General features: G+C 36.6%; 1 protein-coding gene across 4 annotated transcripts; it reads left to right on the top strand.

Annotated features, from left to right (window-relative positions):
• Positions 1–1,551: 1,551 nt before the first annotated feature.
• LOC122671600 (mitogen-activated protein kinase kinase 3) lies at positions 1,552–11,114 on the top strand. 4 transcript variants are annotated; one of them, XM_043868909.1, is made up of 11 exons: positions 1,552–1,569; positions 3,148–3,680; positions 3,773–4,027; positions 6,015–6,233; positions 6,354–6,518; positions 6,698–6,865; positions 7,648–7,761; positions 8,126–8,233; positions 8,951–9,042; positions 10,019–10,409; positions 10,852–11,114. In XM_043868909.1, the coding sequence occupies exons 2-10, from the start codon at positions 3,582–3,584 to the stop codon at positions 10,380–10,382; spliced, it is 1,584 nt and encodes a 527-aa protein (XP_043724844.1). In that variant the 5' UTR covers positions 1,552–1,569; positions 3,148–3,581; the 3' UTR covers positions 10,383–10,409; positions 10,852–11,114. The 4 variants fall into 4 exon arrangements, with proteins under 4 accessions (XP_043724844.1, XP_043724846.1, XP_043724847.1 ...); XM_043868911.1 differs by having other exon boundaries at positions 10,868–11,114; XM_043868912.1 differs by having other exon boundaries at positions 10,907–11,114.
• The last annotated feature ends 1,724 nt before the right edge of the window (positions 11,115–12,838 follow it).

The raw sequence follows: 12,838 nt of genomic DNA on the forward strand, positions 1-12,838 counted from the left end.
ATAAAAAAAAATATGATTGTAGACTTAGTTACACATGTTAGATAATGATTACGACAATTCATTTTTTTAATTTTGACTGAATTTTACTTCTTTTTTTCGGTTTGCAACCAAAGGAAACCTTCGGACATTGGGTGGGCTTGAGATCATGATTGAGTAAAGCCCACCAAAATTGACTAAAAAATAAAGAATCCCAAATAGAAAATTTTTTATTCATTCAGTAATGATTACAAAAAATTTCCTTTTAGGTATGAAAATTTTATTTTTCCTCCCTTTAATTCCCTTTCAGCCAAACGTAGCATTTTTGGATGTGTCTAACTAAAAGGGTAATTGGTCATTATCCACTCCGTAGATTTAGCAGTCTTGTAACTAGGGATGTAAACGGATCGGATGTAATCGGAGCCGGATATTCCTTGGCCGAATACGGATACCTCTAAACGGATTCGGATGCGGATCGAATTCGGATTTTCGACCATCCGTTTACATCTCTGTCTTGTGTAACCCGGACCTTCCTCCCCCTAGCGGATACAATTCACTCTCAATCCATATCTCTTAGATCATGATTATCTTTTCATCATATTCTAGAACTTGTTTAATCTTCAAAAACCCTCAAAATCATTATTTACTTAATTTTTTATTATTAAGTATTCGGAATTTTTTTCGGACGGATTTTAATCGGAGTATTCGAATTTTTTTCCAGATATCTCTAAAAGAATATGGATGCGGATTCGGATTCGGATTTCGGTTATCCATTTACATCCCTACTTGTAACACTAAGTTCATGTGTTTCACACGTTTTAATAAATAGTCCATTTCATACTAAAAATAATAATAATAAAACTAAAAAGATAATATATTTGGTAATTATATTTTTCAGATATAAAATTTATTCTATTTTTCAAATTAAAAGTATTTTTTATTATAGAATAATATAAAATTTAAGACAAAAGATCATTGTCTGATGAGATAGATAACACCTGCATCAGCATGGAGACTAATAAAAACACATGCAAGATCATTAATATAGATGTAATTTTTTTATTTCATAGGGGGCAAGGTGGAACTTTCATGCATCTTATATCTAGGCGCAGAGCTACACAACCAGGTAACGTTCTATTTGACATAAAATGTTTGAAGTTAATTACACAATCTTGTCGTATAATGATTACGAAAACTTAACTAGCTTCTGATTTTCTTTACCCGAAAAAAAAAAAAAAAAACTAGTTTCTGATTTAATCTCCCTGACGGCAGCGATTTATAACTTTAACGGTTATACGTTAACAGTTTCTTCTTTTGGTAACCGTTAACGGTTTCGTTTGAAAGACAGCTTAACGGATCATAAAGGCCAAGTGGAAGAAATTTTTATCACATAACACCTGTCGACATGTGAACTAACCACGTGTCCTGTTTCTCCTAATACTTTTGTTGAATGTGAAAGCTGCGAGTAGGAAAGAATTAGGAACTCAACAGAGGAAAGGGGGAAAGAAAGATTAGATTTTTTTTCTCGAAATCAAAATCCAGAAATAATTTTTCTTTTTCTTCTTCAGTTACTACTTCTCTCTCGTTTCACCTGTAAGTGTGAATCTTAACTTTAAATTTCTTTTCCTTCTTTCTGAGTCTCTTTTGATTGTAGATCAGTTATTGGATTTCGTAAATTTTGTTATGTTCTTCTTTGGAACGAAAATTTTCTGTCTCTTTCTCATCGATATTTGCATTATGACATGCTACATTTCTGATGATCTTTCTATGTATGCTTGGTTATCAAATTGGGAAAGTAATTAGGGTTTTCATTACTTGCTAGAGCTGGTCAACTGTTTCGATTTACCTTTGAGAATTATTCGTTATAGAAATGTTGCAAACTTTCTCCCTCTTCTTTCGTTGATTAATCCTGTGTTTTCTTCGATGGTCCGGAGTATTCGATTTTGGAGTAGTTGAGCTTGGTTAATGTTTTGGCTCTTAGGTATTTCTTTCTGACTAATGATTGCATCACAGGCTTACCCTGAAGAGGCATCTAAATTGAGGCCCATATGGCCATATCTAAGAAAGAAATGAACTTATGCTGAATGCATTGCACTAAAAGAAAGTTAAATAAATGAGACTTACTTGAAAATTTTAGTTGAGCCACATCAATAGAGTAATTGATTGTAAAATCACATTGATAATGTCTGGAATTGGAAACTGGAAAAGCAATGCAATTAAAAGCCACTGTAGATATATCTAATGTAACACAATACTTTAACCTGTTCCACAATTGTATCCAGATCTGTATATAGAATTCTGATCCTAATATGGTTTTCAACTGCTCTCAGGCATGATGCATTGGAATTTTTTTTTTCACACCTTTCTTGATGAACTATAAGGTGCTTTATCTCAAACAGTTTCTCCAATATGAGCTCACTGTTTCTTTCAAATTTAATTTTGCGTCACAATTAACTTCAAATATTGTGCCAATTGGGTACCTTTGTTTTTTTCCAGTTGAAAAATAGGGCCATATATGTATTTAATGATTGTGGTGAGGCACCTAGCTGGGTCGGTGGGATCCATCCCTATTGGAGAGTGAAACTAAACACTGGGATCCCAGCTGTGTGTGGCAGCCAAACTAATTATTGCTAGCTTTCCCATCGGCCAATGAATTCAGAGAGATCAGTCATAAGATGGGATTTTCAATTTCAGAAATTTGGTACTAGATAATCTCTGTTGAATGGGTTGATTTGTGGTTTGGAAAGTCCAGTGCTAATTACTCATGCAGTTCATTGTGGATCTCTCTCTCGCTCTCTCCAGCCCTTACCCCTAGTGGAATGGTTGAGATTAATTTGGGGGAGGATGATGGCTTAAATATGATCATACATTGCAATCGGTGATGTCCTGATTGAAGTTTGGTCCTGGCTGGAAGAATATTGTACTTGATACACCTAGTTTTTGTAATAATGTCAATTTGTAAGCTTCATGTTATTATTAATTGATTCATTGACAAACAAGTGAAAATGTAGGTAAGATACTGAACTTGCTATATTCAGGAATTTATGTATAAGTTTGTAGAATACTATTATCTTATTCAACTTAATTCTGAGATTTTCTTGTGCTTTTAATAATTTTTATTGATACATTTAGATTTATTGGACCATCTCTACTTATATTTGTGCTTGTCAGAAGAGGATTCTGTATCCAAAGAGAAGGTCGTACAGCAGCCTCATTAGCACTTTGAGGTCATACAACAGACAAATGTTCGAAGGTTACAGGAGCCCTTAATGTACCATTCCATGTTTTCAAATCTCAAAGAACCTTTTTAGTTATTAAATAAAAAATATGATTCGTTTTCTATTTTATGACAATGAGAATTGTCCTTTTTAATAGTATCGCGTTGACCCTGCAATCCTTGATTCAAGTAAGCCTGGAATATGAGGTACCTTCAAGCTGCAGATAAGGAAAATCAGTAGGTCAACTTAAATCTATGGGTAAGGCTGGCTTATTACTCATGCGTGAATGACTCTGATTGTTCATTATGTTGGGGGGGGGGGGGACAGCTATTTAGGAGGCTGATTTTCAGTTTTATTTATTTAGAGTAAAACAAGTGGTGAATTGACATGGCTGGGTTAGAGGAGCTGAAAAAGAAGCTTACACCTCTTCTCAATGTTGAGGACTTCTCAATTGGAACACCCTTGGACCCCTGTGAATCTTATATGGTAAGTCCTTATTATTCTATTTGTGGTTTGGAATGCAAAGTACTGGAAATTTTGGGACAAGTTCTCTCTGATACCCTTCTTCTTTCCTGAAGGTATCAGATGGTGGGACTGTTAACTTGCTAAGCAGATCCTGTGGAATATACAACATCAATGAGCTTGGATTGCATAAGCGGACATCTGGACTTATAGATGAAATAGATGACAGTGAAAAGACATATCGATGTGCTTCACGTGAGATGCGTATATTTGGAGCCATAGGTAGTGGTGCAAGCAGTGTTGTTCAGAGAGCTATCCATGTACCCACTCACAGAATTTTAGCCCTTAAGAAGATTAATATATTTGAAAAGGTTTGGCTCCTCTTGCTTTGAATATTTACTGTTTATTCAAATGAAAAATCTTGGTCTTTATTTGTTTTCAGCTCAGGATTGTGTGTGTCTGCTGCAACAGTGCTTTCGTGTGATCAGACTTCCTTATCAAGGTTGTCACAATGCCTGCATAAGCATAGTGATAGATTTTCTGGTTAACATAGTGCCTAGACTCTTGAGGCAATCACCCAGTGCCTTAAGCAGATCATAAATACATTACTCCCTCTGTCCCACAATGACTGTACCTCTTTGAAAAAGCCCAAAGGTTAAGGAGTGGTTAAGGCACTAAAACCCCCTCATTCGCAATGTTGCCCTTCCATTACTTATGTACTTTATTTAAGTTGGGTAATTAATGACTCCGGTATTCAATGCTATGGGATTAAACATAAGCTTCATAATAACTCACTGCTTTTTTTGTGAGACGAACAAAAATATTGGGACAGCCAAAACAGAGGGGGAGGACAATCTTTGTGGGACATAGGGACAACTTTTTTATATAGTATATATCGAGAATGTATGCGATCTAGGGTTTAAGGTGTAGTAAATATATATGGTTTAGGGTTTAGTGTGTGTGTATATATATATATATATATATAAAGCGATTAAGCGTATTTCTTTGGTTGGTTGTCTAGGCATTGTCTAGGGCAGATGCTGAGAACACTGCCTTCTTGCAACCTAAAATATTCAGCTTCGATAACATTTGAGTCATTTTATGGAAATATTTGACCAATCTGGAGGGAGGAGGTATTTTTCTTAACTAGAATTGGGCAGGTCTGACTTGTGGTATGGATGATTACTTCCTTGTGAATGGTTTGTGTCTTCCAGTGATAAAATCAAGTACTATGTGTCCATTCAGTTAGGGGTCTTTGCTATTGATTACTGGCCAAACTTTAATCCCATGATGCTCTTATCCAATGTGTATCCATGTAGAGATGTGGAAATGCTGTTGAACTTGGTCACTATCTAAAGGACTCTAGCTTGTTTATTTATTTAAATGGCATTACTTTCTATTACTTCACTGCAAAAAGAACATGAAACACAGTTCTACTTGAATTGAATTCTCAGAAGTTTGGACAACATTAGAAAATGGCACTACCGCAGTTACAGCCCTTATAAGTCAGCTTTCTGGAAGCCCTTGCAAAGGATAATAGATCAATACAATGAAGTTGTGTTTTTCCAGAATAAATTATAAGCAATATAGTTGCATGTAAATGATGCAGGAGTGCTTGTAGAACTTTTTTTTAACTTTTCACAATTTTCTTTTATATTTTTTTTCAAATCTATGATCAACCTCTCAATAAAGAGTTAACTATGTCACTTAAAATTACTTTTTCTTGCATCCCATGGAAAAATTCAGTATGGTTTGGTTTCACCCACCTTACAGGCTGGCACTTGGATGACTACCGTAGTGTAATTCTTCAATTCACTCTAAGACAACCTTGTGAAGTCCACATGAATGGGTGTGGAACATGGGATCCGTTTCCCATATTGCTTTACAGTACTTGAGCATTCTATATTGGAAATATTTTTAAGTATAAAGAGCATCCTGGTGCACGAAGCTCCCGCTACTGCAGGGTCTGGGAGGGGCAAATGTACACAGCCTTATCCCCTGCTTTGCAGGAGAGGCTGATTCCAAGTTTTGAACCAGCAACCAACAGGTTGCAATAGCGCAACTTAACCGTGCCGCCAGAGCTCGCCCAATATATTGGAAATATTTTTAAGTATAAGAAATTAAAATGGAAGAAGTTTTAATGATCTACAACAGTGATAATTTTCAGTGTATTACTGCAGCTGTACTCTGAGATTGAATTGACCAGGTTTGCTTCTGGGATACGTGCAAACCAAAAACTTGTGCATAACCTGGCAAAAAATGGATTAGAATTCAAGAATTGAGATTGAAAATTTGATGAAGATGCTAGTTTTTGTTTTCTCTTACATAGTTTTTATTTTTATTTTGGGTGTATTCAAGGAGAAAAGGCAACAGCTTCTTAATGAGATACGGACATTATGTGAGGCACCTTGTTACCAGGGTTTAGTGGAATTCCATGGAGCATTTTATACCCCTGACTCAGGACAAATAAGCATAGCTTTGGAATATATGGATGGGGGGTCTCTGGCGGATGTTTTAAGAGTGCGAAAATGTATACCAGAACCAGTTCTTTCATCTATGGTTCAAAAACTCCTACAAGTAAGCATCTTCTCTTGTTTTACTCTATGCTTTCCCTTTTAGGGTAGACTAACATTATTTTGTTGCATGAAATATTTCTCTCGTGTGCTTATATTTTTATTTTTGGGGTCATTTGTGAAGGGACTGAGCTACTTACATGGAGCACGATATTTAGTTCACAGAGACATTAAGCCTGCAAATTTGCTTATGAATCTCAAGGGGGAGCCAAAGATTACTGATTTTGGCATAAGTGCTGGTTTGGAGAATTCAGTGGCAATGGTCAGTGATTTGTGGTCCTACATTTATGTATGCTTAGGGTTATATTCCTCTATAACTTGGTATCGTTATATTTGATTTTTTTTTTTTTGTCTAGGAGAGTCCTTTTTCTTTCCATTTCATTTGTCTTGGCTGCTGTTTCTATTTTGTTGATATGGAGATCAAGTATCAGAGATTTGGCTAACATATTTTTGGATGTGGTTCACCAGTGTGCTACTTTCGTTGGAACTGTTACATATATGTCCCCTGAGAGAATTCGAAATGAGACCTATTCTTATCCAGCTGACATTTGGAGCCTTGGACTATCTTTATTTGAATGTGGTACCGGAGAATTCCCATATACTGCTAATGAAGGACCTGTTAATCTTATGTTACAGGTGATGTACCTTTAATTAATTATTTGAATAGTTTCTTCATTCAATTTTAGTTTACATTCTGAATTCATGCTTCTCTTGGAAGTCTTTGACAACCAAATTCTAATCAAGGGGTAAAAACATATCCAACCTTCTTGAACCTAGATACATGGGAAGGGTTCTTATCATGGGTGGCCTAGATGAACTCTTTTCTGGACATCTGGTAGCCTACAGTGATGTTCTTTTGTTGTCTCATATTAAGTCCTCCTGCTAGTTTGGGAATGATCTGTGTCAACTTGATGAACTGGATTCAATATCTGATAAATCTGTTGAGCCAGAGACAATAACCCTGTCAGGTCTTCTATATATAATCCAAACAGTCAGGACATTTTGAATTTGCATCATTGTCTTCATGTCCAGGCTTGCGCTGGTAGGGGGTGGGACACCACGCTTGTGTGTGTGTGTGTGCATGCTTCCAAGTCCTAGTCCAAAATTAGGGTCCAATTCAGGCCGCTAGAGTACATCAGATTATTGTCCAACCCAAATCCAAATTCTTCGTTTACCAAAAAAAAAAATCCAGATTCTTCCGAATTTTTCTGCCCCTGATTTTTTTGTTTGTGTATGTGTGCTCATACATCCGAGGGAATTTCTATAATGCATTCATCTTGGAATTTACTATTTCCTGGTTCTGTTTAACATGCTTTTATGCATTCTGATGGCAACTTTCAACTTCCACATGTTGTTTTGTTCCTTCTACTGCCCACATATTTGTTTAGCAGCTTACAAGCCTGTCCACTTTATGGTAGATATTGGATGACCCATCACCATCACCATCTAAATACTCACTTTCACCAGAATTCTGTTCGTTCATTGATGCTTGCTTGCAAAAGGATCCAGATACAAGACCAACAGCGGACCAGGTAAGCCAGAAAGCATTTATAGGAAATCAAAATGTATGTTCTCTCTTTCCCTTGCACAATACATTGTTTATGTAAATATTTCCCTTCCCTTTCCAGAAGACATTGTTTATATGAATATTAGCATTAATAGGAAGGTAGAATATATGTTCTGTGACTAAATGTGTCAATTTACTGGAAAACCCATATATTGTTATCAAAACTTAGGCAATTCCTCTCTGTACCAGTTCAAACACGATCTGAAATTTGAGTTGTTTCATTAGGATGTGATCTTTATTATGTTCTTTTCTTGAGAAACCCCTGATTGGTTTTCATTTTCAGATTGTCAACAGTATTTAATTATTTATTGGTACTGAATGTCTGGCAGCTTCTTTCACATCCATTTATTAAAAAGTATGAGAACGCCGGAGTAGACCTAGCAGGATTCGTTCGAAGTGTTTTTGATCCAATGCAAAGGATGAAGGATTTAGCAGATGTAAGTCATAATACTAGCCTATTTTCAAATCTCTAATTGCCTTCAATATGTGCTACCATTTTCCAGTCTCGATAAGTTGGAATTAGAAATGGCTATCCAGTGGGAAACCAGAACCTGGGATCCACTGTTATGCATGCCCTGGACACAATTGTCAATGCCTCAAAAGGCAAGAAAAATGCATCCATGCCATTTGGTTTATCAATGAAACTGAAATCACAATGTACTTAGAAATATATAACTAGGTTGCTTTTCCCCACCCTTCGATTTCTCAACAGGGTTCACTTAGAGAGGAGAGTGTGACAGATTATCAGAATCAGGGTACTAAATATCTTACTTAGGACTTTGACATGGGAAGTATCCAGATACTTGAAATTAAATTCTAAATTAAAATTAGTAGAATTCTTTCTTTTGTAAGTGAACTAGGAAACTTTAACTCAGTGCTTGCGAAAGGGAAACTTTATTAGAAGAGAAAAGTTAAGAAGTTTTCAAAATGTTTACTTTTTTAATTAGTAAATGGTGTCAAGAGAATGGGAATGTATTTGGAGGAGTATCCTACTTGTGTAACCTTTTTTCCCCTTCCCTGGAAGTTCTTTTTTAGACAAGTAGCACCTAATTTTCATGTTCCTCTCTATTGATTGTGAATAAAATCATCATTCAGTTCTTGTATCCTTAATAAGAATCAATTTAACAATTTCATTTCTATTTTTTCTGCAACAGATGCTTACTATGCACTACTACTTACTTTTTGATGGACCTGATGAGCTCTGGCATCATACAAAGAACTTGTATGATGCATCTTCAACATTCAGGTACTTATGATTTTCCATACACCTCCTTGAGTGACACTTGCCAAATAGTGCTTGATAATATTAGCTGGGATGAGGCCTCATTGGGTTGTATTATTATTAGGGTAAATTATAGTTTGACCCCTCCCCTAGTTTCTGACGAATTTAAATGGCTCTCCTCACCTTTCTTGAGATTTTACATGCCTCCCTTGGGCTATTGAAACAATGATATCATTAACTAGATGTATAATTTGATCAAAACACCCTTCACTCATTATTTTTTTTGTTTCCTTGAGTGCCATCGTGATGAAAATACCTTCATTTACAAAAAAGGGTGTACCCAGTGCCTGAGGCTCCCGCCACTGCGGGGTCTGTAGAGGGTCATAATGTACACAGCCTTACCCCTGCTTCACAGAGAGGCTGTTTCCAAAAAATACCTTCATTTATAGCTAAGATAATAACCAAAAATGGCATTGAACGCATGTTAATGTGAACCTAGTTTTGTGGAGTAGAAAATGCTTACAAGCTACCATCAACTGCTCCAAGTCTGTTGAGGGTAATTTTTGGGATTCTAAAATGTTTATATGAACAGATGCTGATTTTAACTTTTAACTGATGATTTCTTATTATAAGGGGTCTACCAGCAATGTGTAAGGAAACGTAAGGGCAATAGATTTCAGAAAATTGAGGGGAGGCATCTGAAGTTGGCAGAAACCATTATTTTTGGGGAAATAGGTATATGTAGAACGGTAACAAGAATGAGCTCTTTGCATTCTTCGATTGAAGGTGAAGGTCATGAGAAGAATTTTAGGGATCTTTGCATGTTTGTTAGCATAAGGGCCAAAGGGGAGGAGAAATGGGCTTAATCCCTTAGATACAATGCTAGTAAAAGATGATATATTGAGAATGTAACTTTGAAATACTCAAATTAGTTTTGCATTTGGAGAAGCAGGGGTGCTCTGACCTCTCAGTTATTAATGCACACTTCCTTTCTTGCTAGTTTCTCGGAGAAAATATCTATTGGCCCAAATGATATTTTTGCAACTTTGTCAAACCTTCGGAGGTCATTAGTTGGTGACTGGCCCACTGAAAGACTTGTGCATGTTGTGGAGAAACTTCAGTGTCGCGCACATGGTCAATATGGAATTGCAATTCGTGTATCGGGGTCGTTTATAATTGGGAACCAGTTCCTTATATGTGGAGAAGGAGTGCAATTAGAGGGAATGCCCAATTTCGAAGATCTTTCACTTGACATGGCCAGTAAAAGGATGGGAACCTTTCAGGAGCAGTTTGTGATGGAGCCGGGGAGTGTTATTGGACGCTACTATATAGCAAAGCAAGAGCTTTATATCGTCCAACAGTAAAATTCCATATTTTCTCTCTTCTCCAATGTAAGTAGATTTGACACTAAAATTTATGGGAAATAAGGCTTTCTCCACAGCCATTGGAAATAGCTTCAGCCCACAGGCCATGGTTTTTTTCGATGTGGTTACTGTTCTGATCATCCGTATGCCAATTTTCCTGGCCATTTGGACATATGGCTCATCGTGTGGCAATATGGTTTTGGATTTTTTAACCCTTCTCTTTAAAGCCTTATTTCTCCATGTGGCAATATGCTTTTCACTGAAACTTGCCACATAAGTATAGGCTGACTGGTTGATGGAGAGAAATGTGTCTGCGACAGCAAAATTGCCATGTGGTAGAAAAAAAAGGCCTGTTGAGAGACCCTATCTTCATGGGCAGTGGAGAGAGCACTCTCCCAAAGTTTATACAACTCCTACAAATAAAGGTTGCTCACTATCTGATGCTGAAACTAGTCATTTTTTGTGAAAGTATATCTATTTTGCAGATGGATTTATCCTTTTATTAGGCTCGTGTACCTTTAATGCTCTGCATGTTTGGAGAATGGTATGAAACCCCCAGCATATTAAAGCATTTGCTATCCTGAACTCTGGGAACAATTGTTGTATACTTTGTCACTGAACCACTGAACTATGCCCCTTTGGGTTGTTGACACTTGACAATTGTGTGTTATAAGTAACACTATCCATTCAGGAAAAGGTGGACCTTTGATTCATGAACAAGATTATTGTTGAGATGTGTGTCACTCCTTAAACTGAACTGAATGCTCTGAATTAAAAGAGCTCAGCAACTCTGCTCGATCAAGTGACCACTGTGACTCTAAGTTGTGTGGATTTCATATCGCATCATCCTCATGGATCGTAAGGTTTTACTTGACTGAGAAAGTGCATCTCCTCCAAAAGCTGAGAAAAGTTTTTGCCTTCTTGATTTATACTATCATAATGTTCAAGGTGCAAATTAAGAGTGTTTTTGCATCCAAACACTGGTTCACTCTGATGTACTATAATAATATCATTTCTGGATCATGTCCATGTTTACCATCAGTTGCTTCTCTTGATCTTGCTCAGTGTGTAAAGAAACGTCTGCCATTGTTACCTTCATGTGCTATCCCCAGCAATGTGAGCAGAGAAAATTTCAGTTTTAAATCCTTTTCCATGTTCTACTCACTCCCCCTCCTAGCATTTTTTATATATGGTGGATTTGGCCTTAGTATATCCTGGAATTTACAAAATCTAAATGCAGGATGCTAATAATGTTGGCAGCTTCAGAAATTTGTTCAGATTCATGGTGATGCTTCAGGAGGTTTCTATATCATTAAATGTTTCTGAGTACACAAAGCAGATCATGAAACTTGTATAAGTTGCACCTCTGTCTGCTTGTTTTATCTTGGAAGTCCCTTGTGTCAAAATTTCTGCCTGATCATATGGACCCAAAGGCTTAAGCACCATCGTTGTCAAGGCGTCGGCGTCCAGGCGCTTTGGTTGACTTGGGCGCCTTGGTCGCCTAGGCAGGCGCCTTGGACGCCATGGTTGCTTACTTGTTGCCGCCTTAAATTTTTGCCCTCTCCAACGCCTTGGGTCGCCTAACCGCCGTGACAACTATGTTAAGTACTGACTTCATATGAAACCCTTTATGCCATTGGCAGATCATGTCGATCTGCATATTCAAGCATTTGTAGGTGGAAAGCTAAGCTGTTTTAGTTAACCACTTCCAAGCATTTGTAGGTGGCAAGCTAAGCTGTTTTTAGTTAATCACTTCCTAATTCGTAGGATAAAAGATTAACTAACTGATTACTTTTTTTCTTTGAATGGGGATCGGTGGCCCACTTGGTTCTTTGACTAACATAACCGTAGTACAGATCGGTTAGAAAACGTATGTGCTGTAGTAATTCAGTGTAAGGGTGTCAATCGATTCAGATTCAGTTTATGGGGTCAGTTTTGGTTCGGTTTAGGATACACTATATATGCACAAATTGAAACTGAAAATTTTTCATATCCCTCAAACTGAATCGGTTTCGATTTTATTGGGTTTACTGTATTCGGCATCATTCGGTTCGTATATGGTCTTGATAATTCGGCTTAACTTATTCAGTCTCTTCAAACGAAGACAAAAGAAACAATGAAAAATGAAATATTAGAACTCGTGTTTTACTTTTTAGGGTTTACTATGATTTAGGTCAGGATTTAAGGGTGTCAAAATGGAACAGTACGAATCGGATAAAACGAATAGAAACCAATAAAACTCTCACTAGAATACTCATCCATGCATTAATTGAATAAATTAATAAATAATGATTAATTTAATAAACAAAAATTGTTGCATCCTACTTAAAATATACAATAAGTAAAATGTTTAGGGACTAACTATAAAATATATAGTTCAAATACAGATTGAAAATGATGGGTCGTGTTAAAATGGATTAACTAAACGTATAAACCCTACCCGGTCATGGAAGAAA

This window comes from Telopea speciosissima, chromosome 8 (assembly GCF_018873765.1).
Source record: "Telopea speciosissima isolate NSW1024214 ecotype Mountain lineage chromosome 8, Tspe_v1, whole genome shotgun sequence".
Classification (NCBI taxonomy): Eukaryota; Viridiplantae; Streptophyta; class Magnoliopsida; order Proteales; family Proteaceae; genus Telopea; species Telopea speciosissima.

Bases quoted from the DNA above. Each gene is read 5' to 3' on its own strand.
- LOC122671600 (XM_043868909.1), top strand. From the start codon at position 3,582: ATGGCTGGGTTAGAGGAGCTGAAAAAGAAGCTTACACCTCTTCTCAAT. The intron at 6,234-6,353 runs GTAAGCATCTTC...TCATTTGTGAAG, and splicing joins TGGTTCAAAAACTCCTACAA to GGACTGAGCTACTTACATGG. The intron at 9,043-10,018 runs GTACTTATGATT...CTTTCTTGCTAG, and splicing joins GATGCATCTTCAACATTCAG to TTTCTCGGAGAAAATATCTA.